This window comes from Accipiter gentilis, chromosome Z (assembly GCF_929443795.1).
Source record: "Accipiter gentilis chromosome Z, bAccGen1.1, whole genome shotgun sequence".
Lineage (NCBI taxonomy): Eukaryota > Metazoa > Chordata > Aves > Accipitriformes > Accipitridae > Astur > Astur gentilis.
The window spans coordinates 17,884,773-17,910,747 of NC_064919.1; the positions used below are offsets into that span (position 1 = coordinate 17,884,773).

General features: G+C 45.6%; 2 protein-coding genes across 9 annotated transcripts in view; one reads left to right on the top strand and one right to left on the bottom strand.

Moving 5' to 3' along the window:
* The first annotated feature begins 70 nt into the window (after positions 1 to 70).
* Positions 71 to 15,375, top strand: TSTD2 (thiosulfate sulfurtransferase like domain containing 2). 2 transcript variants are annotated; one of them, XM_049794632.1, is made up of 9 exons: positions 71 to 271; positions 425 to 765; positions 2,438 to 2,546; positions 4,237 to 4,362; positions 6,296 to 6,401; positions 8,144 to 8,262; positions 8,885 to 9,043; positions 9,978 to 10,116; positions 11,427 to 15,375. In XM_049794632.1, the coding sequence occupies exons 1-9, from the start codon at positions 74 to 76 to the stop codon at positions 11,684 to 11,686; spliced, it is 1,557 nt and encodes a 518-aa protein (XP_049650589.1). In that variant the 5' UTR covers positions 71 to 73; the 3' UTR covers positions 11,687 to 15,375. The 2 variants fall into 2 exon arrangements, with proteins under 2 accessions (XP_049650589.1, XP_049650590.1); XM_049794633.1 differs by lacking the exon at positions 6,296 to 6,401 and having other exon boundaries at positions 8,164 to 8,262.
* Positions 15,376 to 15,384: 9 nt separating this feature from the next.
* TMOD1 (tropomodulin 1) overlaps positions 15,385 to 25,975 on the bottom strand; it is a 30,409-nt gene continuing 19,818 nt past the window's right edge. For 5 of the 7 annotated variants that reach the window (XM_049794636.1, XM_049794637.1, XM_049794638.1 and 2 more), the window contains 6 exons: positions 23,838 to 23,927; positions 23,189 to 23,319; positions 21,467 to 21,574; positions 19,784 to 19,927; positions 18,897 to 19,041; positions 15,385 to 16,402 (listed from right to left, as the gene is read on the bottom strand). In XM_049794636.1, coding sequence (XP_049650593.1) covers positions 16,338 to 16,402; positions 18,897 to 19,041; positions 19,784 to 19,927; positions 21,467 to 21,574; positions 23,189 to 23,319; positions 23,838 to 23,927 — 683 coding nt within the window. In that variant the 3' untranslated portion in view covers positions 15,385 to 16,337. Of the gene's footprint in view, positions 16,403 to 17,176; positions 17,243 to 18,896; positions 19,042 to 19,783; positions 19,928 to 21,466; positions 21,575 to 23,188; positions 23,320 to 23,837; positions 23,928 to 25,975 lie in introns of all 7 variants that reach the window. The other 2 variants (XM_049794639.1, XM_049794640.1) reach the window with 2 other exon arrangements.

Here is a 25,975-nt window from a genome sequence, read left to right on the forward strand (position 1 = left end):
GCTCGCCGCTCTGCGGAGCGCGCGCCGGCGTGGATGACGTCGGGGGTGGTGGCGCCGGGCGGGACCGGCGCGGATGAGCGCAGCGGGCGGCTCCCGGTCGTTCCGCTGCCCGCGCTCCGGGGCTCCGGCCGGCCGCCTGCCTGAGGCGGGGATGGTGCAGGGCGAGGCTGCGGCGGCGCCGCCGCCGCCGCCCGGCGCGGGGTCGCCGCGGGGCAGCGCGGCGGCCGAGGCGGTCGCCGGCAGGAAGCAGCGAGCTTTCGCCCGGAGGAAGGTGGGTCGGTGCCGGGCGCCCGGGTGCGCTGGCGGCGGCGGGCGCCCGGCGGACCTCGGGGTCGGCCTCCCGGCCCGGGGCGGGGGGCGGTGTCCCGGGCGGCGGCGGCGGCGGCGAGCGCTGGTAACGGGTGGCCCTTGTGGTGCGTTTCAGGCCTTTTCGCTGTTCGTCAAAGCAAGGGAGGTGCCGGCCGCAGGCCGGTGTCCCGCCGGCGGAGAGGGCGTGCGGTGGCGGTGCTGCCGGCAGGCGTTTGAAGAGCTCCCCGGCATTCACAGGCATGTGGCTCTGCAGCACGCCGGAGACATCGGGCGGCAGGCGGGGCTGACGGCGGACGCCGGGCAGCAGGCAGGGCTGCCAGCTGCTGAAGCGAGCCCCTCGAGCGGCCCGGTGCCGGTGGGCGGTGCGGACGGGCTGAACGGGCGCTCTTGTAGCACTCCTGAGATCACCTGCACGCTGCCGGACACAAGCCGCGTTAGCTACGATGACCTGACAAGGTAAGAAGAAGTCCCGCAGCAGTTTGGAGGCCTGGTACTGGCGGGGCGGGGGTTGCTGGGCTGCTTAGGCTTCACACGGTCTTCTGCAAGGACTGCTTTTTCTTTTTATGAACTTCAGTCAAGCGACACTTCGAGATACAGAAAGAATCTTCCCTGGTACTTGTTTAGATCTTCCAAGGCTTCAGATACCTTCCTGAGACACATCGTTAGATCAGCAGGTGTAGGTACCCTCCAGGAGTCGCGCGGTTTATTTGAATTCCTTTCACGACTGCTCATGCCGTGTACAAAAGATGCAAATTACAGCTGTGCCAATAAAGAAGTAGATATGCTGCATTTTTGGATGGCGAAGGTGGGAACTTCAGAGGATGGAACTGTCAGAGCTGTATCATTCCACGTTGTTAAAGCAGACCTGTACAGGTGTTACTCTGTCATGGTTTAACCCCAGCCAGCAACTAAGCACCATGCAGTCGCTCGCTCACTTTGCCCCCCCCCCCCAGTGGGATGGGGGAGAGAAGCGGGACAAAAAAAGTAAAACTCGTGAGTTGAGATAAAGACAGTTTAATAGAACGGAAAGGAAGAAAATAATAACGATAATAATAAGATGACAATAATAATAATAATAATAAAAGGATAAGAATATACAAAACAAGTGATACACAATGCAATTGCTCACCACCCACCAACCGATGCCCAGTTAGTTCCCAAGCAGTGATCCCCCCCCCCAGGCCAGTTCCCCCCAGCTTATATACTGGGCATGACATCCCATGGTCTGGAATACCCTTTTGGCCAGTTTGGGTCAGCTGTCCTGGCTGGCTGTCTCCCCTCCCAGCTTCTTGTGCCTCTCCAGCCTTCTTGCTGGCTGGCCGTGAGAAGCTGAAAAATCCCTGACTTAGTATAAAGACACTTAGCAACAACTGAAAACATCCGTGTGTTATTGACGTTCTTCTCATACTGAATCCAAAACAGCATTATACCAGCTACTAGGAAGAAAAATAATTCTATGCCAGCCAAAACGAGGACATACACAGTGGCTTAGATCTATGAGTAAGGAAGGACCTTAACAGAGAAGAGCAGAACATCAGGGTATGCTTGGCGCAGGTCCCTTTTCTCTGCTCATTCAAGTACCTTAAGGACTCGTTAGTTACAAATGAGTATAGGTTCACAAAAATGTTTCTGACTGTGAAGGAGTTTGGCTTGTGCTGCTCGGAATGCCAGCACACACAATCTCACTGAAAATTTTAGCTTTTTAATTTCAGATAGCTCAAGCACTTGAATTTTCAAGTGCAAGTTTGTCAAATTAAGCATTTAGTGGGACACTTGTGTGCACAGAAACCAGCAGTTCTTGTTTCCTGTGTGTTGAGAGAAACTTGAGTGAGCGCACTGTATGCCACTGGCAGAGATGTCCCATGCAGCACAGATGAGTTCACTTTGTAACCAGTCCCAAGAACTAGGAATGTGGGAGGTTTTTTTAGTTCATATTTTTTCTCTTTGAAATAAATCAAACCCAGCAGTGCTAATACTCCCAAAGTTTGTTTGTGGTTTTGTTTTTCTCCCTGCATCTGCCAGAAGAAAATTGCCTGCTTTTTGAATGGTTACTGCTAATAGTACATTTTTGTGCTTTCAACCCTAACATCCTTTTCCTATTTGTTCATCATTGCCATGCTATGGACAGCAAGGTGGGAGAAGTACTTCTGTATTACTGTTACTGTGAGGTGAAGGATCCAGAGAAACTTTGTGCTTGGCAAAAGGCTCTGTGCCAGCATCTGCATCTCACTGGCAAGGTAAGGTTTTCAGCAATGGTTGTATTCTTAACAAAAACCCATCTTCTTTGCTCAGTGCAGGATGATGGGGCTTGCGGAGAACCAAGTGTTTTGCACCAGAAGGTGCTAGTCTGTTATGATCCCATTAAGAAAGGCACTCAGACTCTGTGAAGTATCATTTAAAATGCTATTTAAGGGCTAATGCTACCAAGAAAAAGAAAATAATACAGATAATCTTATATCCCTTTCGATGCTGGGAACCCTGAGTTGTGCAGCACTGAGCGAGCCTCTGATCCACACACAGCACACTGTGCAGACCTTGTCCTTGCAAGGGTTACCCCATTTCCATTATTTTAACTGTTAAAGATTTTTATTTTTTTTACAGGAAAACAAATCTTTTCATAACTCAGACTGTCAAACAGAAAGGCTATTCACATGAGAACCTCTTGATGCACTTTTAGATAAAAGCAAGGACATGCAAGTGGCATAATCACTGGCATCAACAGGGAGCTGCATGCGGGCATGTCTGTTAGGATTATTGGGCTGGGTTTGTCCTGTGGCTAAGGATATGTGCAGTACAACAAAGCCTGAAGGCCAGGCTTCAGGTGCAGTGCCGTGCAGCATGGGTCTGGACTTGCTCCGGTTAACTGTTATGTGTATCACTAACTCCTCAGTGCACAATGGTCCTCCAGTCAGAACAACTCCACCAAGCTGTAATTCATACTGTCAGGAATGAGATGAGAGCAACTGACACCTTGGACCACACCATAAGATAGCAATGCTCATTCCTGCACAGCATCTTTGTTCTTTTCATTCCTGGCAGACTGACCAAGGAGGTGAGTTGGCTCATCTAACTGGCCTTTTGAGGTTGTGGGCAAAGGTGAATTTTAGCCTCACGAAGCTGATGTTCCTAGGCTGTCTGTGGGGAGGAGGATTTTTCAAGAGGGCAGCCTGGAGCAGGAGAATACTCTTATCTTTGACTTGTCTTCCCAAGTAGCTTCTTTTTCTCTGCCAATGGTAGGCACCTTCCCTGTTCTACGTCAGTATAGGTCTGGGGGTGAAATGTCCTGATGCAGTCACTTCTTTATTTGCTCAGCTGTCTTGTCTGGTGGTTGGTATTTTTCTTAATTTTTAATATTTTTTTTCCATCTCCAGGACAGGTACAGCATTTGCCTTCTCAGCCAGTTGGTTTTTTTCCTTGCCTCTTATATTCAATTATTTTTTTTTCACCACTTCACAGTTTTTGTTCATTTGTCAGTGCTGGAGATAAAATGACTCACACTGGAATTTAATATTACATGCAATGTTATGCATATTCACATTTTCCTTTTAGCTGTGTGAGTCATTGGGCACAATCCCATTGTTCTTCCTGAGGCAGACTTCCAGTGGGAATGTTAATGCTGACTGCAGGATTTGCCTGTTAACCAGTTAGCATTTCTCTGTTTATTGCACAAACTTTTCTGACTGTCTTGATGTCATTCTTTTGAAATGGCTCAAAAGTGATTCCTGGGGGTTTATTCCTATTTTATTTACTGTCTTTTTTATGGTCAACTTCAGTATAACCATCTTTTTCCTTCCTTCCTCAGTAGTCTCTTTTCTGAACATATTTCTGTGTCTGCCTTTTGTAACCCAGTCATATTTTGCTAATTTCACTGTGATCTGTTTTTGCTGTTACTAAGCATTAGCCCTGGTTTGTCCTCTTGCCTTCTAGGTACGAGTTGCTTCGGAAGGGATTAACGGGACAGTTGGTGGAAGCAAAGTAGCTACCAGTCTCTACATTGAAGTTATGCTTTCCCAGCCTCTGTTCAAAGACATTTTGTGTCAAGAGGATTTCAAGGTATGAAAAAATAATTTCTACATGGACATTGTTAATGCAGGACATTTAATTTCTGAGAAATAAGCACATTGCTTCTTGGTAGTATTACTTCTGCTCTAGCAGTTCTGCTCTCCCAGCACTGATCTAAGCCAAGGGTTCCTAACCTTGTTTTGTTTAGTTATCTCTGCTGGTTTTCACCAGCAGTAGCAGTTATCATGAGCAGTGATAGCAGCTGCTACGAGCTTTGGCAGCTATGGGTACAGCTGCAAAGCCCCCCATAGAGGTGAATGAGGGAGTGTGCTTCAGCCCCACCATTCTTCAACAAGCATTTACTCCAACCCGACTGCCAAAACCAAGGCATCACAACATACACTTACGCAAGCAGAGTATTCCCACACTCTCCTCTTAACCCTGATTTGAGATCCTTCCCTAGCCTACTGGTTTAGGTTCACGCGGGCTTTGGTGTCCATATAGGTGCACTGTCAGTTCCATGAATTGGATGTCTTCTAGAGAGAATACAGAATATAGAGAGGCAGAGTCAAGAGGTTTCTCCCTACTCCAGTTAGTGCCTGACTGGAGGGAGAGTGAGGTGCTAACTTCTGCTTGAGCCTGAGCATATGTGCTGATTGCTGTTTTCAGATGGTGATGGCAGCTGTGGCTGGCACCGTATGGCATTCTAGTAGGCTTTTGCTGCCCCAGCACTGTAGGTACTGGTTTCTCTGTGAGGAAGGAAAGCTGCTGCTTTTATGGCATTTTTCTTTTCCACACAGTTTTATTTTTTTTTCCATAAATATCTAGATGAAAGGAGTTAGTGAAACTTGTGAAACTCAAATCCCATGTAGAGCTGCAGTGCTGATTCAGTCTTAGCTTTTTAACTGTCTGTTGTGCTTGGCTCAATTTCAAGAGTAAATGTGACCTGTTAGTTACAGTCATGTGTGGATGCAAAAACAGAACAGGGATGGAATTTTTCCTTAACCTTGGTAAAACCTCCAACCCTGCGTGATCTCTCTGGGCATCAACATTCATGCATTAGTACATGGTGGTATTTTCTGTCTCACAGTTCCTCCGCATGCTGTATACCCAAGTAAGTGGGGGTTTCAGGTCCCTGTGCCATGAAGACATGGGGATAGAGGAGTGAAAATTGCGCGTGGGGCTACAAAAATATTCAGTGGCCACTGTAGGTGCTGCAGACTCATTTCCGTGATAGCTGGGACAAGTGCCACAGCACTGCACTTTTCTTTGATATACTTGATAGTGTCTAAGCCATGTTTGAGGCTCAGCCCTGCAGAAATTCTCACTTCCTGTCGCCTGCAGTGGGGGTGCCTACCAAAAAGGGCTTGCCGAGACCTCCAAAGGGGAAATCCTGCTCTTGAGTTTGGGAGGGGCTGGGGGTATCAGATGCCACTGTTGACAAATCTTTAGCCTGGCTGACCTTCCATGTGTCTCTTTCAAACCCATGAACTTCTGCAGTTTCCATCGCACGTGCCATGACTGCAGGCCTAGCTGTCCTTGGGTTGGGCATCAGGGCTGAAGAGAACTGCAGGGCCCAGATGTGTCAACAGGATCCATTACTGGAGGTTATTTAATATTCCTGTCAGGGTCAGCATGCTCTGTAGGGGCCTTGACTTTCTCATGACAGGTACTAGTGACATTGTTTCTAAGACATGTCCTCCTTATCACTCCTCGGTGACTCCGCACCTCATGCCAAGTGGTGCCTGTCTCGCCTGCAGAGTAGTCATTACGCCTAAGACACCTGTCTGCCAGGTTGCAGTAGGGATCCACTGCCTAAACCTCAGGATTTAGAGTTTGGATTTCAGCAGGAGAGACATTTCTTTCCCTCAGCCACTGAGACACTTTCGTATTCTAGTGAGCTGTAGAAATTAAAGTGAGTGGGTAATTTCAATCTTGACACCTGGCAAATTTTAGTGGATTGGTTTTGTGTTTCATTTCCTAGAGCAGTGCAGGAGGAGCTCACTGTTTCCCAGACCTTCGAGTTGGAGTATTCAAAGAAATTGTACCTATGGGCATTGATCCAAAGATAGTGTCTTATAAAGAAACTGGTAAGTTGATTTAATGAAAAATAAAGCCTCTCCCCCAAGTGAGAGGTAAGTGAAGAATAAAGTACCTTCATCAAAATAATGTCCTTCTGCATAGTGGCCAGGACCCAGGAGAAGTAGATACAGAAATTGAATTCTTATTGGTAGTCAAAAGTTACTGGTGCAGGGAATTTGCTGGCCCAGATTTTGGGTTGCTAAGTGTTCAGCTGCCTCAAAAAAATTTAGAATTAACTTTCTGTTTTGTGGCAAACAGTAATAGTTCAAATGACATCAAGCAGTTACCTTGGTTTGGAGTAGGGACATACCTTGTGCTTTAGTCAGGGAGTAAGTCATTGACACCTGCTAAAGGCAGATGTAAGGTGAAACTATGTATGATGGTTAGGAAAGACATTTCAATACATGAATATGTTCATATTTGTTCTAAATATTCTGCAGGTGCTTGAGACTGCTCAGAAATGATACCATATAAAGAGCTCCAGTGCTCTGCCACTGTAGTTAGCTTGCAGTAAGTACCAAGCTGTATTTGGTACAGCTATAGGAATAGCTTTCCATGGAGTCTTCTTGTGAGTCCAGTGCATTCTGGTGTTGTGGATGCTGGGAGTTTTTTTTAGAAAAGGCTAGAATCCCGCTGAAGCTTACAGTTGAGTATATACATGTTCCTATATTAGGGACTGCTGACTTGGCTTTACTTCTGTTGAAGTTAACAGCCATGCTCCTGCCTTTTACACTAAAGCAGAGTGAAGTTCTACATCAGGTTCATGCCACCCCCGTAACACAGGCTGCGTAGCTGCTTCATATGGATTATGCCCAGTAAGATGTTACTGGCTATGCATCTGCTATGAGGACAGTTACGTAGGTGGTAAGCAGGAGCACAGCAAATAGCAATTAACAGAGCAGTTTGGGGCTCTTTTTACTCAAAGAGATTTTGTTGGTGGTAAATTTCAACAGCATCTTTTTGTGGTTTTGGCAGAGGATTTTTTTTCCCCCCCATTTTTTGGCAGTTTGTGGGATGTATGTTTGGATATTTATTTCTTTTTTTTTCTTTTATCCTCCTATTTCATGATGTTTTGTGGAGATGGTTCCCACTACTCTAGCAGGTTGCCTGTAGGGTTATTTTTTTAATAAGGTAAGGGATTTTGGTGCGGGAGGTTTTTTGTTTTTCAGTAGGTTGGGAGTCCTAAGTCCTGAGCAAGCTGAATGCTGAGAAACTTTATGTAAATTGAAGTTGTACTGAAAGTAATAAATGCTTACGGAAATTCTCCATTTTTAGCAGCAGAGAAGAGTTTCATTGAAAAAACTGCATTTTTGTTGCTTCTGCACCTCCAAATGTAATGAAAGATGAGCAAAGGGAAGGGAAATATTTTTCACTCTTTCTTTCACAACTGTAAGAGTTGCCAGGGGGACATAACAAAGATCATAGAGACAGGCGCCTGTCTGCTACTTCTTCTGTCATGTGGAACAGTGTTGTGTTTTCTTTCATTTGCCAGCAGGAAGCCAAACATGGATAAACTTGGCTGGTTGAGTTGGGATTAAAAGTCTGTGAACCGTCACAGAAAATTTTTGTTTGGAAATCTGAGAAGAATCTGGATCAGTGAGATCATACGTAACATTGTTTTGTAGTTCTGCTTCTCACTTCTTTCTCTTATTTTTCTTTTTTTCCCCTTTTTTCCTTTTTTTTTTCCTTTTTTTTTTTCCTTTTTTTTTTTCCTTTTTTTTTTTCCTTTTTTTTTTTTTTTTTGTTAAAGGAATCCATTTATCCCCTCAGGAATTTCATAGAGAAGTAGAACAGTATTTGTCTCAGGCCAGTCAAGGACAAAGTGATACCGTCTTGCTGGACTGTAGGAACTTCTATGAAAGTAAAATAGTAAGTATTGTTTGCCTGCTTCTTGCAGTATGTTACAGGTGCTGGGGGAAGGTGAGGGTGTAACCTTATTGAAAGAAGAGATTCCATATTCCAGATTGACTGTAATATGTACAAAGTTCAATTTAGTAATGAGTATTAGACACAAGCAGCAAAGGACCTGCTTAGTGACTTAGCATGGAGCCTGCCCGACTAAGTGCTTATACAGCTTGGGGCGGGAGGAAGATAAAGTGGTCCATACAACATTAACAGTGAATATGATACAGTCTGAGGTAAAAGTAGCGTAATTTGTAAGGATGTTTTCCAGCATTTTTGCCTTGTCCCATATGTCAAAAAGAATAGGGACATCCTGCTGTCACACCTACCAGTCCTCCTGCACTGTTGTAGCCCATCCTCTCTCTGACAGTTCTGTTCTATTACCTCCCTCTTTTATATTTGGATGAGGAGAGAAACTGTGTCCCGAATCCTCTCACAGATTTTAACAGGTATTTTGATGCATAAATGCAGCTGACAGTGATCTGAGTGTTCTGGCCCAAAGATTTGTTACTTTCTCTAGTTCGAGGCACAGACCTTACCATGTAAGACTGCTTGTAACCAGTTGTATGGCCATCTGTTGTTATTGCAGGGACATTTCCAGGGCTGTCTGGCTCCAGATATCAGGAAGTTCAGCTATTTTCCCAGCTATGTAGATGAAAACCTGGAGCTTTTTAAAGACAAGCGTGTCCTGATGTACTGCACGGGAGGGATTCGTTGTGAAAGAGGCTCTGCTTACCTACGGAGCAAGGTGAGATGTCATTCTGAGGGCCCAAGTGTCAGGGTGTTGAGACTGCTTTAACGGCGCCTGTCTTTTGCCGATAAATTCTTATTGAGCACAAACTGCTCAATGAGCAGGTGGGGAGATAACTTTCTCTGATGCACGCTTGCCTCATGCTGTTGGTCAAGGACATGGGTAGTTTCATGCAGCTCGGGATGATCTGCGTGGACAAGTCTCACAGCAGAGACTGCTCTCTGAAAATAATTATATAATCCATTTGCTGAGAAGAGGTATTTGTAAGTCTGCCCTGCCCACTGCAGCGGTGTTTTAGGAGGGCTTGAGAGCATTCTGCAGTGTTTCTACAAGCTCTGTGTAGGTTATGCTCTGTGGTCATTACCGCACAGCTTGAGCATCTCAGAGTGGTCAGTGCTTTCCCAGTGTTGTGGAATTAAATCCAGCACTCTGGGTTGTTCTACTTGTGCTCATCCCACTCTTCTCTTGGATCCTTCTCTCCAAGAGCAAGGGAACAGCACACATATATGTTCTCCAGAGATTTAAACCTTGATATTTTTTTTTTTTTTCTCTGCTGCACCAGTGTGAACCCTGAGAAATTGTGCTCCTGCCAAAAGCTCAGTACATGAAACAAGAATAAGCAGAGGTTCACAGAGGTTCCAGAGCATTTGATCTGTGATGCAGCAAACCTCCCTCAGCTGAGGAGGTGTTACCAGCCTTTTTTTGGCTGTAAGATTAAATGCACATTTGGGTTCATGTCAACAAGCCAGCATTGTGGAGCTGCCCAGTAATCCCTGGTGGCACTGCCTAGAGTTGTTGTTGGACCATCTGATGGTCACTGAGAAGCTGCTGCTTTTCATTGACATCTGGTGTTGACATTTGCTTTGGGAACTCTGGCACACCACTACTGCTGCTGTGTCCTTCAGCTTTTCTGCTAATATGCTTTAAACAGGCAGTGTGCAGAGAGGTTTACCAGCTAAAAGGTGGAATCCACAAGTACCTGGAAGAGTTTCCAGATGGATTCTACAGGGGGAAGCTGTTTGTATTTGATGATCGCTACGCCATTTGTTCCAATGAAGATATCATCTCAGGTAGGACTAGATGATGTAAGTGCAAAAGGCTGGGAAGCTATTGCAATCGTTTCCACAGAGATGTGCAGGATAGGGGCAGCCAAACTGGTCTGTGTAGTTCTTCCTCATACTCGCTTCAGTCTTTTAGTGCTGTCACTTTTCATGATGATTATCAACTCTATGGCTTTAATACATAAAACAGAAATGAGAGAAAAGGGGATCACTAAACAGAGTTCCCTCAAAGTGGAGCAGTAACAGGAAGCATCCCCTGCAGGACAGCTGCTGTTATGAGCCATCTGCAGCTATAGAGATGTATGTCAAGCAGTACTGCTGTTGTTACCCACTTGGTGCCCACAGTGCTTATCAGACTGTGGTAGGCCAAGTGACCGAAGCATTAAATAGTTCTCCTGCTGTCAGCTTTTCTCTGCTCCAGTAATCTCACAGAACATCAGCACAGACTGCCAGGCACTGGGAGAGTGGTGGCACTGAGCTCTACAGCACTTTGTTATTTTCATGCTTTAAAAGTTTCTGTAGCCTGTAGAATTTTCAGTGACCTCTAGTTGAAGTTAAGAACATTGCCTGGTCTTCTGGCTGGGGTCACTTTTCAGATACTGAAATTAAATACCTGTTTTCTTCTTCTCAGTTGCCAGGTACAAATAGATGGAATTTGGCTCTAGCCTTTTTTAGGAAGCAGTGCTGGTTTTTCTCTGAGTGGGTAACTTTTTGAGCATAACATCTCATTCCTTCTGTGCAATTACCATATACATCTTGAAGGGGCCTGGTTTGGTGTAGAAACAGATCACACAACAGAACACATCACAGCCATCCCTACAGAAGTTTCAAGTGGAAGTGTTGGAGTATGCACCTTCTTGATGGTACAGCTAAACTCGGCTGTCACTTTCAGTTAAAGGGTTAAAACCCATTTGATGTTTTGGAAGGACTTCAAGCCATTGCTTTTAGGTGGAAGGAAGCCCCATGGCACCCCCTTCCCCAGCAGGTAATGTTCCTGTGTACTGGCTTGATTACCACCAGCATATCTTTCTTCTTGTCTTGGCAGCAAGAATCTTTAAATCTGTCTAATCTGAACTAGAGTGAGCACTTTTTTCTTTTCCTGAGAGACAGCCATCCTAAGTTTTTTACATAAAAACCAGAAGTTTAAAAATTCGATAGGTTCTAGAAGATCAAGCTAAAGCAGGAATTAAAAACCTGGAAGACAACAGATAGCCACTTAAATGAGAGTCTGCAGCCCCATGGTGCCATGGAGAACCCTCTGCAAGGGGGACAGATGGGGCAATGTGGATGTTAACTTTCTCTTTTCCTCCTCCCTCCAGCATGCAGATACTGTGGGACGCTGTGGGACCAGTATAAACTTTGTTCCAGCCAGCACTGCCGGCAGCTTGTCCTGACATGTCCAAGTTGTCACAAAAAAGGTCTTACAGCTTGCTGTCCTCTTTGTCAAGAGAAGGAACTCAAGGTGACTTCAAGGGCTTCAGGACAGACACTTAAGGAGGAATGTGAATGTACAAGGAGAAGGCCAAGGGTACCTATTGAACATGTCTCGCGAAGAATGCTGGACGCAGGAAGAGATTAAGCTGTTTCATTAGCTAATCTGATATGTGATAATGCCAAGGGCTCTATGACCAGATCCCTATCTGCTATTCAGTTAGGTTTGGGAATCATGAAAATGTGTTGGCTTGGAAAGTCTTGTTCATACATTGCCTTTAAGCCTAGAGTATGCCCTGAAAACCATCCATTACTTGACTGTGAATTACCAGACTGCCCAAACCCATCACCAGCACTCTAGGATTCCTCTCCCTGGCTACAGTCTTGTAGCATGGCCTCTACCATGGGGATTTTGAAGCAGAGTATGTGCGGTGGGACACAGCTGCTCACAATTTGAAAGAAACTGAAGGGACATAAGAACAATTCCATTCTTTTCCTCCTGCACAGAGATGGATCTGTACAGTCTCTCCATTGATCACAGATTTGCTTCAATAACTAGTGCTAGGGTGTGAAAACAGCAGATAGATCAGTTGCGTGTGGGTACATGACCAGATTAGAGCTGAAGATATTTTCCACGTACATGCCAACTGCCTGCATCTCTTACTTTATGCTAGTGAGAAGGAAGGGGTAGTTACCTGAAGTCACTGATTTCTGTGTAAAACTGGCCGAAGGGCAGGCTGAAGTGACCCCTCTTGTAAATGGAGCAAAGGCCCACAGATATTGTCTGCCCAGCCATACTTCTTAAGTGTGACCTGTAGGATGAACGGCAAAAGTAATGCTTATTCCAATGCTCTGTCTCCCGGGAACTGTTGTTTCCCTCAACTTGTCCATGAAATATCTAGGACTCAGCTCTGCTTGCACTACAAAAAACCCAACAGCTTGAAGCATGTTGAAACTGAGGCACACAGAGAGGGGAGCACAGAGACTGTCAAAATACCAGCATTATGATACTGGAAGTGATGCTGATGTGTGCATAAATGTCAGCAACAGCTATAAGGGGATTGCAAAGTCCTTTACCCAAGTTAAATAATTCAAGATTTGGGCAGCATTTGTGCTTTGTAAACGTGGGTGGAGTTTTTCAAAAGCTGTGAGATGTTTATGCAATTTCCAGCTCCTATTAGTGGAAAAATTGTCTTTGAATTTGAAGGGATACACAGCATATGAACTCAAAGAACTTCTCCACCTGCTGCTTTCTGTGCCTGATGCTGTAGAATGTACAAAAGGGTTTTATAAATGGTGTAGAAGATGTGTCTTGACTGAAAAATGTCTTTGAAACTTACTCTCATTCTTGGTACTAAATAGTAGTCATTAGGAGATCAAAATACTGGTTTTTGGGGGGTTTTTACTGGCAACTGCTTTTAAAAGCAAGAAAACAGTTTACTCGGGTTTCTGCAGTTGCTTAATGACAGTTAGGGCAATGTTATTTTCATGTAGATTGTAACTTTCTCCCACAGTGCTATGAATTCAGCAAGGCTGCATTGTTGGCTTGACTAGCAACTTAAGGCCATGGGCATTGGTTCCATTAAAGCCACGGCAAGCATTTCTTCTTACTTCCAGTATTGCTACCGTGAAATCAAGGGTTCATCAACTGTCTTTATGACTGTTCCTTTCCTGAAGCAAAACTTGGGAACTTATGAATGTCTCCTTTGGGAAGTTTTCTAGGATGGTATTTAATAGTAAATCTGTGCACAGTCCATACTGGAGAAGCAATTGGAAAATTCCTATCAGTAGACATCTTCAGCAGAAGTCTAAGCAGTACCCGTGGTCCCCTGGCATGTTGCCTCCCAAGCTTTGCTGGCCAGTTAACTTCTGTGCTGTTGAGGTACTTGCAGGCCTGGTCTAGAGCACTGACAGGAGTGCCCCAACTTGCATATTACACTCTTTTCTTCATGTATTAGGCTAAAAAGAACACAATTTTATAATTCAGTCTATCAGCAAGTCTGGAACACTGTAATCTATTTGGAAGGCTGTTTCTGTATCACTTGCCAGTACAGAATGGCAACAATTATATTTTATATGTAAACTTCTGAAACTCCTATGATGATAAATAACCTTTATTGTTTCCATTGTAATTTTTAAAAAGTACTGCATAAATACACTTCACCTGTTATATTGGAGGTGCTTAATTCTGCAGAGGTAAATGCTGAAACCTCGCTAGCTGTCTGCCATGTGGTATACCTGGCTAGAAGGTACAATTGTCCTGAGAGCTCCTGTCAGCTGGACATTCTACCTCAAAGGCAGAGGGGAGCCATGGAGCTTCTTTTGGTCCTTGCTGCACTAAGGCAAGGGAGGAGAAGGGTTTGAGATGTACAGATGGAGGCCCATAAAGCCAGGTTCCCTCTGCTGCAGAAGGGTTGAGAGACATCCTTAACGTCCCTCTTGCATGTTAGCCCATGAGCAGCTTCTGTATCCTGGCTTCTGGATTAGTTTCATCAGATTAATACAAATAAGGACTTGCCATGTGAAATGCTGTGTGGTGGGATCCAGGCACCTCAGTGATAATGCTTGAGAGAAGGCAAGTTAGCTCCAGGAGAGGTGAGAGTTAAGCAGGATTGGCTGTGACTGCCAGATGCTGCAGTCAGCAGATGGCTTTTTCCTCTTTTCCTGGAAAGCTGCTGGGACAAACAGTGATCCATTTGCTCCTAAATATCACCATTTTGTATCTCCATTGCTGCACAGCTTGATGCCTTTCACCACAAGACCTGATGCCTCTCAGCACAGCCTGCCATTGCTGGACAGCGCTTGCATGCATCTTTCAGTAAAGCAGCTCTATAAGGATCAACTGAGGACCACGGAGTGATCCTGCCAGCTTAATACACCTTTGGGCTGCATTGTTAATTTGGATGCTGCTACAGTGAAACACAAGACAAGGTTCTTCTGGTTTTTTTGGTTGTTTTTTTTTTTTTTCTTTCAGGAAAAATGTTGTAGTATGCATGGTAATGCTCCCTGCTCTGCAGATGCATCTCCTTGTGTGTCTGGGTTTCTTAGTACCATCAGGATTTCCCAGGATAAGAAGCATTTATGTTCTTCTGAAGCCAATGGAAGTGCTGAGCCCATACCATGTAAATCTGAGTGGATGGCTCAGCTGAAACTATGTGTCTGTGGTTTGATGATTTAGTTGACCATTTTGAAGTCTTTGCAGTGCATATGGAAGAAAGAGGCTGTCTGCCAGTTTGTTGGTTTTTGGTTTTTTATATGTTTTCAAGTATTTTTCTTCTGTATTCTTTTCATTTTCTGATATGAAACTTGCTGGGGTGGGGGGGGGAGAAGCTATAGTGAAGCATTTTGTTTGACACCACTGGCGCATTTATTAAGTTTTGAAGAGCAACAAATATGTTTCCCACATTGCTGAAAGTACAGTGATTCTCTGCTTCATCGGCCACAGCTAAATCGTGGGTGGTATTTGTGCATAAGCTCTGAAGAAATCTGTGGGACTTTTGCTGGAATATGTGTAAAAGACTGCAAAACTTCACTCTCAACAGACATGTACAGACAGATTTCTAGCAAGTAACAATGTTTTCTAGGACATGTTGTCATCAGACCAAGAATAAGGCTTCAGTATAGCAATGCTTCTGCTGGGAGACTCTTCTTACTGAGCAGGCTCCCACCCACTTTAATAGCAGGAGTTCTGAATGGGATAATGCTGGGTTCAATCCACTGCGTGTCTGGGAGCTATGCAAGCCTATGGGGAATTCCTCCCAGGCTAGATGATGGGTGGTCGACTGACAAAAAGCTGTCAGACTGTACACAGTGCAAGTTCAGGGTTGGGGTACTTCTCTGAACAGCTTTTCTATGGCACAGCATTTATTGTTGCATTTATGCAGACATTAGGGATGGCAGTAAAAGGAACAATCCCTAGCAGAACAAAATTTAATTAATGGACATGGTCATCTAGACAAAACAGCAAAGAGTGAGAATTTGACTTGTTTCCAGTGGCTATCTGGACACACGCTTTTAACATTAGGAAGGGAGTGGGGATTAGAGGAGAGGGCTCTGGTTTGCTGATTAGTTTGGCCATCTCTGTGGGGTTAGTATTTGCATCACATCTCTGAAGGTGATGGTTTTCTTCAGACACGCACAGCATAGAAAGACGTTAATCCACCTTAAACCGCTCAACTTTTGAGACTGTTTTATAATTCGTGGCCTTAAGTTCCATTTAATCAGGGGGCAGAGATCAGGTTTTTTCTGAGAAACACAGGGATGCATTTGAAACAGCATCTCCACTAACTGACTTGGCAAATGTTGGTAAAAAATTGTGATTCACAATTCTTGAAATTAGCCATGTTTCCAGGTAGTAGAAGTGCTTGTTAAACTAGTTGCTCCTCTGCAGTTACTTGAGATCAATTTGGAAAAAAAAAAAAAAAAAAAAGTATTTTTTAATACTTCTATAATTTGTGTGGAACAGTTGTATCTTTCACTCATGCATACCACATCCTAACTGTATGAAACACCGTGCAGGAAGTTTATAGAAAAATTAGGTCCCAGGTTAATTGAGTCACTTTTACACTGGGATGTACTCTAAACTGAGATTGCATGAAATTGGCTTGAATAGTTTCCAACTCTACAGAAAACATCAACAGTCCTACTGGATAAAATCTTCAACTACAGCCACTAGTTAATTTAAACTGTTAGTGCATAAAACAGAACCGAGGCACCACAAATACTCTGTCAAGGCACTTATTGCCTTAGATTTCCACAGTGTAGCACAGATCACCAGGAATGACCTCCACAGTCAAGAACTACACTCCAGTTCTGCACTTGGGAAAAATAGGGCCATTCAACTCTGCAAGTCTTCTCTTCCTCACTGAAAAAGAAAAGGAAGAGGCGTCAGTCATGGCAACAGGAAGATGTGGATAGCAGGCTTGGCTTACCTGCTGTGGAAAGGAGCCGAGAGATGTACTTTCTGTCAGGAAAGAAATAGGACAGCATCAGCTTCTGAATTCCTGCTTTAAGCAGCAGGCACAGCCTTATGCAGTTTAAAATCAAGGAAGGTAGGATGAAGTTTCTCTCCTTATGAATTTTTAAGGCCAGAAGCTACTTTCAGCCTTATCTCCCGTATTCTACAGTCAATTATATTTCACACAGTTTGTAATCTGACTTGGGCCAAATCATCATCTGATGCTGACTGATGTAAAGACAGCAGGAGACAGATGCCACAGTTTTTCCTTTGCTAGTTTTTCTAAATTGCCATTTCAAACTTAATAAAAAAAATTCCATCTCATTTCTTATCTTAAGCCTTTAGCCTCCAGCCCTCTGATCATGGTCAACATGGTCAAAGCAGTCTCATATCTGCTCTTAAAGTTGATTTACAGCTGTGGCAGCTACACTCATAACTTTTCAAGAAGTGTGTGTGAGGAAAAAGAAATAAAAAAAGCTATTGAAGAGGATGCAGAAGTTAGCTCATGAGGATGAATATAAAAGCCTTCGTAGTTTGTTCATATAGAGCATCTTGGAGAAAAGAAGCTACAGGAGCAAAATCAAGTTCTGGTAGCATCAAGTGATGGTAGGCAAGAGCACTGGGGTGGAGCACAAGCAGAGAGCTATTGCTGACAGGGAGGAAAATAAAGTTTTTCTATACTTATACATTGTCCAGGTGTGGAGCTGAGACGCTATTGCCAGAGACCATCACACCGATGAATACGAGCTGCAAACAAGAACCAAATCAGACAAAAACGCAGATCTTAATGGTCAAAGAGGCAAAATGCACAACTGTTATGTGGAAGCCAAGGGGTGAATTCCTCCCCTTATGGTAGGAACAATTAAAACACTAGATCCAAATCTTCCAGCTGATTACTTTGTATGCCAGGTGCTGCATGGTCATTAAAACCCTTGCTTTGTTCCAAAGGACAAGAAAATAGCAAGCCTTTCCTGGTGCAGCTCTCTAGTGACCAGGAATGCAGCCACAGGTAGAATAAATATACAGTGAACTGTAATACTGAGTATTCTGTGTGGTCACTGAAAAACTGGCACATACCTCTAAGCTTGGCTGTGCTTCCTAGGAGCATGGTACTGGCTGAAGCAATATTGATTTTTTTTATTTATTTTTTAAAACACAACATACTTATCATCTGTCTAAATATGCAGCCACTCAAAGCTGTTTTTCTGTGGCTTTTAAACCTGAAGTTGATTCATGAAGGGACAGAAGGCCCTGTCTGTAGTGAACCGTATGCAGATTAAAATACATGGTTCCAGTTTTCCACCATTTCTTCACAGCTGGCATTTATATGTTTGGTCTCTTCTCAGACCCTGCCTGTTAGCGCTTGATTTCTAGATGTGTCTGGCAGAACCCAGCAGTGCTAGTGGTAGGGGGAACATCCCTGGGAACCCCCAGCCCAACCTCTCTTGCTCACAGCAGGGCTCTGCCTAGCACTGGGTCCGGGCAGCTGCTGTCTCCGTCTCTGAGTCTTGTAAACCTCCACCCTCCTGGGGGAGGTGTCCTTCCTAATGTACAAATACGAAAAGGACAATCTGCATACTTTTGCTTATTCCTCCCAGATGTATTGTCTGCCGCTGCTGAGAAGGGGTTTGGTGCTGTTGTGTTTGTAACCACCCTGCCTATGCAGTTAGGAGCTGTTGAGTACAACATGGCTGGTACATCGGCTGCATTCAACACTGCACTGCTGGACTGATTTCCAGTGCTCTACAGCAGCTTGTAGCCAAGCAATGGAAAGCCTCTGCCGCATGCATTGGCTGAAATGGCAGTGTGCAAACTTGCCCACATTTTGCTTCACAAGCACTTCTGATCACTTCATTGAGGGTATAAAGATAACAAAGCCACGTGGCTTCCCACCCCTTCTGAGGAACACTCCCAATTTGTTTTGCTGAAGGGGATGGGCCAAGTCCCACTGCCATCAAAGTTCAACTCTACTACTTTTCATCTCCTTGTTAAAATGGGAATGAAGCTGGAGGAAGACAAGCAGTTGGCAGGAATCACAAGTGCTGGCAGCTCACAACCCATGTGCCATATGCTGTAACACGCACTGTACTGAAGCATGTTAGCAGCTCTCACTTCCTTCCCAACAAGACCCACTGTTACTGCCAAAAACACTGCCCCTTCCGGGAATTTTAGCTGCCCAGCATCTCCAGGTTTGGAGCGTGACAGCAGCTGCATTAGGGAATCAGTCAGTGAAGGCTGCTTTCCTTCTTGAGGGGCAAGTCATCATGAGGCCCTTCAAGAGGTGGTTTCTCATTCAAGTACCTCCACAGGAGCCTTCAAGTGAGCAGTTCTGCCCTTCTCCCACCAGGAATTGCCCACAGGACCTTCCCATGGTCCCTGGCTTGCAGCCAGCATGACTCACCTAGGTCATTGTTATTCATCATGGCATTGGAGGCACGGAGCCGGGGACCTTGCTGAGTGAAATGGTACCCAAACTTCAGCAGCGAGGTGTTTTTTTCCAACATGTTTGCAATTTCCATTTCTACTTTGTTGCCCAAGGGCTGGCTCTTTTGAAAACAGAAAAGCAAGCTGGTCAGGTCAGAGGGTGATTCAGAGCGAGCACTTAGATCTGCCATCTCCACCCCTTCCCTCCTTCTTTGGACCTGTTGGTCCATTCGGCATTTCTGGCTTGGAGGTGGTGAGACAAACCACTGGCCTTTTCCTTGTACAACTGAGTGGCTCCAATTCCTCCAGCAGACATTCCCACAAGTCCTCTTGCCCAAAGACTTTATTTCTTGGACAGATTTGCAGCTAAGAGATGTCTGGAGAAGCTATGATTTTGAACTCCCAGTCACCTGTCCCTGAGCTCCCCATAGCTCAGCTGCTTCACTACTACTCCCCAGGTTTCTGGGCAAGCTAAACTTGCCATGGCATCTGTACCACGGCGCACTCTGGAGCTCTCCTTCTCTCTCCCTTGCATTGTAGCAAAAGCTTCAGTTTTACAAAGTAGACATTATTATTTAAGTCCCTGCAAGAGCTCGAAGCAAGGCGTGATATGGGACAGCATGACCGCTCTCCAGGGCAGCACCAGGATCACGGAAATCTGCTTGCACTGCCACAGCCTTTGTTAATTACTGTAGGTAGCAGCAGATACCGCCCAGGAACTGCAGCAGAAACAAAGGGCTGAAACCTCTTCAAAGCAGCCTGGCAGTGGTGGTGGGCTGCCACCTTTCACCTTGACCAGCCACTCAATTTCCTGCAACCAGGACATGTTCACTTGATCAGAGATTCCACTCATGCACGCTTTACCTGGTTGTCGATGCGCAGCTCTATGAGTGATGTGTTGCCCTGAAGTGCTTCAACAACAGCCAGGATCCCTGACCCAGAAATGAAGTTTGATTCCACATTCAGGCTCTTCAGCGTGTTATTGACCTTCAGCATTTCTGCCAGTGCCTGTGGGCAGAGGTGGGCAGGAAGAGCTGGCAGTCAGACAGGCAGGGACACTGCACCCCGGATTCAACATCCCTCGCCTCTGGAGGACACTGGGAGGACCTTGCATGCTGAGTGGTTTCCCTGTCACCAGATGGGCAAGCTCTGTGCAGGGTGAAGGGGGTTGCCCCCTGTTGCAGGGGGATTCTTGAACATGAGCATTCTGGAGGCCACAGCAAAACCTTGTACGGACAAACCCTTAGGGCCACCCAAAAGGTGACAGTCAACTCTTGTGGCTCACAACTTCATCTGTCCCTCTTCTAAAGCTGGCATGGTGATGGCAGGGATGCCGGCCAGTGTCAACCCTGCCTCCTGCCTGCCCAGATCCCTGCCTGCGCTGCTCCTTCTGTACGGGGCTGAGATGCCCATCACAGCAGGCAGAGAGAGGACCGTCTGTCTTGAACAACAAGGGATTCTCCACGTCCAAGACATCTTCCCAAGTGGCATCATAACCATATTAATCACTTTCACTTCCCTCAGCGGGTAAGACCAGAAGTGGGCTGGCACACTCCCAACCCCGCCCACCTGACCTGATGATCTCATCTCATTTCATAAGCTGCATGGGAGGACCTGTCTACGTCATGAAACAGAAGGACCAGAAAGCGATGCCCAAGCAGCAGGGTTGCCCTGCACCCATTCTCACAGCACTTGTCCCCACTGCTCCCCAAGCCCTGCGCAGTACCCTGCGGGCCCTCAGCAGCACCAGTGCTGTCTGCACAGGCTTCTTTCCCGGTCCAGAGTGCCTGAAATAATGTGAGAGCTGTACTCACCCTCCAAAAAGGAGTTTTTTTCTAAAAGGAAACTGGTGTGCACATGTGTGAGTGGAGGTAGGTAGGGGTGGCCTGAGTGAAGAACAGCAAAAATTGTCTGCAATGGTGCTGGAGGCGTGTGCAAGGATGCAGCCTGGAAGGTAGCACGAGGGCCAGGCAGAACGCTCAGCACCTCTCTGCATCTCCACTGATACTCAACACTGCTCGCAGCAGCCAGAAAGACCCTTTATCACCCACAGAGGCCACACACAAGAAATGCACAGGTCTGCACAAAGGAATAAATAAAAGAGAGCCAGAGCAGACGTGTGCGAGGGGAGGGACAGGTGTGCACACAGCAGGCGTACAGCTTTGTACCAACAGGAAACAAATGGGGCGGTGCTGATGTAGGATAAATCAAGAGAGACAAACTGCTTTTACGAAATGCCACTAGGAAGTCAGTTCTTGTTTCACACTCCTTTTCCAGGAGATCCCTGAGGACGAATATGAGACCGAATGGTATTAAAGGATTGTGTCCTGAAATCTCTGCAGCTGAAAAAGGAAGCGAAAGAACCAAAGCCTGTCTGTTGCTGGCTTGCACTAGCGCTCCTGAAACCAAAGGAACTGCACCAAATACCAGAGGTGCAGAATGTGCCAAACGCACCATAAGGTGCAAAAGCAGTCAGTAACTCTGAAAATACCTTGCCAAAGAACAGCTCCTCTCACAACTTTATGACGGTGAGCGGACAGTACTTACGAAAGCAACAGGATCGTTGCTCCGTGTCCCAACTATACTGAACTTCTTCACGTAGGTGTTATTTTTCAGTGCTTCTGCAAAAGCTTTTAAAGTTGGTATGGGAATATTCTGTGAAAGGAAATACAGAAAACCTGTGTTAGACCATCATCTGTATGAAGGAATATGCAATACATTTAAATAATACTTCAAATGTCTTATCAAGGTCAAATCACTGAATGCCCTGAATTAATTTAGGAAGGGGTCGATAAATGTTTTTACAAGTTCTCTTGCTACAATCAGCATGGCCTAAGGAGCACGGCAATGTCTCCATCCTATTTCCCATTTGGCGGATAATTCACTGCCTTGTTTTGAAGCTACAATGTCTCTGCTGTGTAATTTAATTTCCCAGAAACACAGTTACTTATGAACGCAGGCGTTGCGGGGATGTATGTAACTAGGATCTGTGAGCCTACAAAGCACTGCTCCTGCACTTTTTAATACGAATGACAGCACTAAGCAGAATTCATGTCGTATTCAGGAAAATTTCCACCTACAGGGCCTGATCCAGAAAGACCTGAAACAATGTTTGTAGTACAAACCACAGACACATCTGACTGCTTTATACAACACCTTTCAGGCTAATATTTGCCATGCTAGGTCTCAGCCCAGAAAATAAATCTGTGCTGCTTCTTCTGAGTTCCTACAAAATGAGTATTTTTCAAGCACTTTATCAAGCACTTTAGATACTCTTTTCAGATGCATGAATTTTCACCTGTCTAAAATTTTAAGTGGTATCCTCAACTTGGACTTCTTGCCACACCATTTGGATCCCACCATGTGGAATCATCTATAGTCAAGGCCATCTGCAAAGCCATAACACAGAGCCCAGAAGCTTACCATCTCCACTGCCACACCCCAGTTCTCCAAACGGTGTCCCAAAATCCTGAGTCCCACACACAAAAAAAGTGCTGGCCTGCCAGATCCTCAGCCTGGTGTCCTCAAGGGACATTCAGGGTCACTAGCCAGAATCAAATAAATGAAAGTAAAAGTCTTTTCATCATAGAAAGGCGCAGGTGGCACAGCAGAAGTGTTTTTAATGTGCATGTGCAGTTAACCATGTTCTTGCTATTTTAGTACGTCATCCCTCAACAGACCCCATGGAATGGGGGTGATGGAGTCTGGGAGAACAGATGGAAACTGTATTTTTTAGTATGTGTATGTGTCCCAGACGTAACGTAAGAAGTGCTGCTGTGTCCTGATTTGCTTTCTACAAGAAATAAGGGAGTCCCACAGAAAGGATGGGTAGGAGAGGGATAGGGCTACCTGCAAAAAGGGAGGTTTCTTCATATTTTCACGGCAAGTCTGAGGATTATGAAGCCTTCTTCCTCTGACCATTTTATCTTACATAAACAGCTGCTCTATCAGATGTGCCTGATTAAATCATTAAAGCAACCTAGAACACCTTTAACCAGACAGGCTGGAGACAGGTCTCCCTCAACACAGCTGCACTCTTCCAGGCATCTACAGGAGTCCTCCTGCTACCAAACCCACACCGTTGTCCCACAGCGGGTAACAAGCCCTGTTGCCCAAAACAGAGATGGGAAGCACTGCTCTTTCTTATCTGGCTGCATGCAGTGTTATGGTATTACTCTGTGCAGCAAAAGACTTGGTCTCTGCCTTCTGTGTATCAAACATTTGGTCCTGTTATTAAGAGAGAAGAGGAGAGTAGAAAGGAGCAAATACCATAATATTGTTAAGGTTGACTTCCTCAAGGTCAGGATCATTGCTTTGTATTCGTTTCAGAGTTTCCTCTACATCCGTTGAGTTTGGTTCCTCATCAGGAACAGGTTTGTACTGTGTGGGCTTAATCACACCTGCAAGTGAAAAGCAAGACACGTGAAACCGAAAGCACCCTGAGCAGCAGCATGTTCTCTTTGGGTCTGTTTCTCCTCTTCTAGAAGCAGTGTTGGGAGAAGGAAGTGTGACCTGACAAACAGACGCAAGATAAGAGATTGAACAAGCACTTGTGAGCTCCACCTACGCTCACATGCATCCAGAAACACTGCCCAGCACTGGGGTCAGCCAGCACAGGACAGCCAGTGCCTGCTGCTACACCCTCTCAGGGTCCAAAACCGGGTGATGGGTGATGGAGGGCAGACCGCCTGCGTGGGGCTGTTCCCTGGGCTGTGCTAGCTCCCGGATGGTGCCAGGGCAGTGGCTGAGACCGCGCTCACTCACATAGGGCAAGGATGCACTGGAGATGCCCCCAGCAACCACAGGCTGCTCTGACATTCACGACTCCAAGTTTCAGCCTAAAAATAATTCCCACTTTGCCTCTGCTAGCAGCTTCAAAGCCAAACACTGCAACCCGCTAGCACTCTAAATCACTTACTGTTGAGCCCTTCTTTGTTCACAATAGTGCTGCTTCCCAGTGCCTCATAGTACTGCTGGTTACTCATCAAGGTGTGCATGCCAAGGATGGCTACAGAAAAAGAAAAGGAGAACGCAATTTGAATTATTGCAGGGTCCAAAGTGAGGAAAAGAAGCATACCTGCCATGCTGCCTGGGACGGGCGTCTGTGGTACATTACCTTTCCCTGTGCAAGCACAGACCAACATAAAAACGTGGGACCAAGCCCCCCAGCTGTCACAAAAACACAACAGGGCTCAAATGTGCTCACTTGTTTCTTCCAATGTAGCATCATTCATAGGAGAAGAGGAACATCATTTTGTGGACAACAAACAAACAGCCAAGGTTTCCCAGTAGCCGACTTGATTCAGCATCGCGCAAAAATAGCAAGGGGAAGACAATAAAAGACAAAAAAAATGCCATTGGTAGGATTTAATCTAAGGGGTCCAGTCCAGCAGGAGCCTGCACATCCTCACCACCCTTGGTCACCTGGGCTTGTGCCACACACTGCGACAGTCCAGTTTTTGAGATGAGCTGTGCCTCACGCAGAACCAAATCAACCCCAGCAACACACGAGATGACTTTCCTGCAAAGTGTGGCAACGCACATCACGGTTTTACTCAACAACAAGTGGGGGTGGGGGTGCTTTGAATTGATCTTTGTACACTTGGAAGTTGACATTGTGAGAAGCTAAAGCTCTGCTGCCTCAGTTGAAAGGCAGAAAGTGAAGGTATGAACAAAATTCAAAGACTGTAAGAGCCCAAAAGCCACACTTGTGCCAATTTGTGTATCTCAGGCTCATGACTGCAAAACCAATATGCAAATGCATATTGAAATGTGCCCAGGGGGGATCTGATGATATTGTTGCCTGCTGCAAATGAGCAGGGGGAAGTCAGTGGCTTAGAAACATTTGGGCAAAGACTCTTGTTTATAAAAATAATGCTGCTACTCACAGAAAGTTCATGTTTGAAAATAAACTGGTTTTGTAATAAACTTTTTTTTTAAAATAACTATATGACTTTCTAAAGAAAAATGCGGACATGTGAGTAATTGTTACAAACAGACGCATCTGAACAAATCTTGACCTTCACATGGGCACAGTGGTTAAAATAAATAAAGGACAAATCTCTCCCTAAAATTCAAGTATGCCACTGCAAAGGCACTTTGCTTTCTGGTGAGCTGCTCCTCTCATACTTGGCTGGCACCAGTCCATCCCCATTTGCTCGATGCTTTGGCCAAGAAGGGCTGGGAGTTGCAGGAGAAGGCTATCCCTGAGGCCCATCACATGAATGGCATCTGTTATGGTGACAGCTCACTGTGACTCCAGGTCTGGGTTGCATGGGCAGGACAGCCTGCAGCAAAGGGTGTCAACAAACACCACTGTCCACTTCCCCACACTCCCTCAGCACATCCCTGGTTGGATTGCAGAGAGCCAAGCAGTCTCTGTCTTAAAAGTCTGAGTGAGGCCGGGCATTTTGAGTTTGCTTGTTTGTATCTAACCATCCCTCTTCTGTGCTATGTGTCTCACAGCTGAAATTTTCAGGAATGCAACACAGCTTGGAAAAGTAATTTGCAGGCCCAGCATTTTGGGGACACATATACACCCCAAACACAGCTTATTCTGACAACGAAACCTCTCCACCAGCCAGGAGTGTGAATATCTGGACTGCAGACAGAGGGAAAGATCTGCTGTTACGACCACACAGGGTTTTCTGGGGCTAGAGTTTGTGCTGGTAGACAAGAGGGACCCACTATTTCTAAGTCTGGTACTTGCTGTGTATTGTCCAAAGGAACTCAAACAGAATGAAGGCATCCCATTTCTGCCTCCCCCAGCTGACCAAAGGCGCTGGAGCCCTTCCAGGACTTATTGGGAGCCACCCACCAGAGCTATCCCACTGGCCTTGCCAAAGAAGGGATCCAGTACACCATGGCTGATAGCAAGCCCTGCTAAACAGGCAGAAGCAAAACGAGCTCCTGCTAAATGAGCCCTGCTACACAGACAGGAGCAACGCTGTCACTGTCAATATTGAGATTTCAGCACAGCTTGTATCATGTCAGTTCTCCTGCTGCCACTTCAAGTGTATTCTCCCAACAATTGCAGAACAAGCTGCCCCAAACAGC

Coding starts and splice junctions, on each gene's coding strand:
- TSTD2 (XM_049794632.1), top strand. CDS start 74: ATGAGCGCAGCGGGCGGCTCCCGGTCGTTCCGCTGCCCGCGCTCCGGG. Junction 272..424: donor GAGCTTTCGCCCGGAGGAAG/GTGGGTCGGTGC, acceptor GGTGCGTTTCAG/GCCTTTTCGCTGTTCGTCAA. Junction 2,547..4,236: donor ATCTGCATCTCACTGGCAAG/GTAAGGTTTTCA, acceptor CTTGCCTTCTAG/GTACGAGTTGCTTCGGAAGG.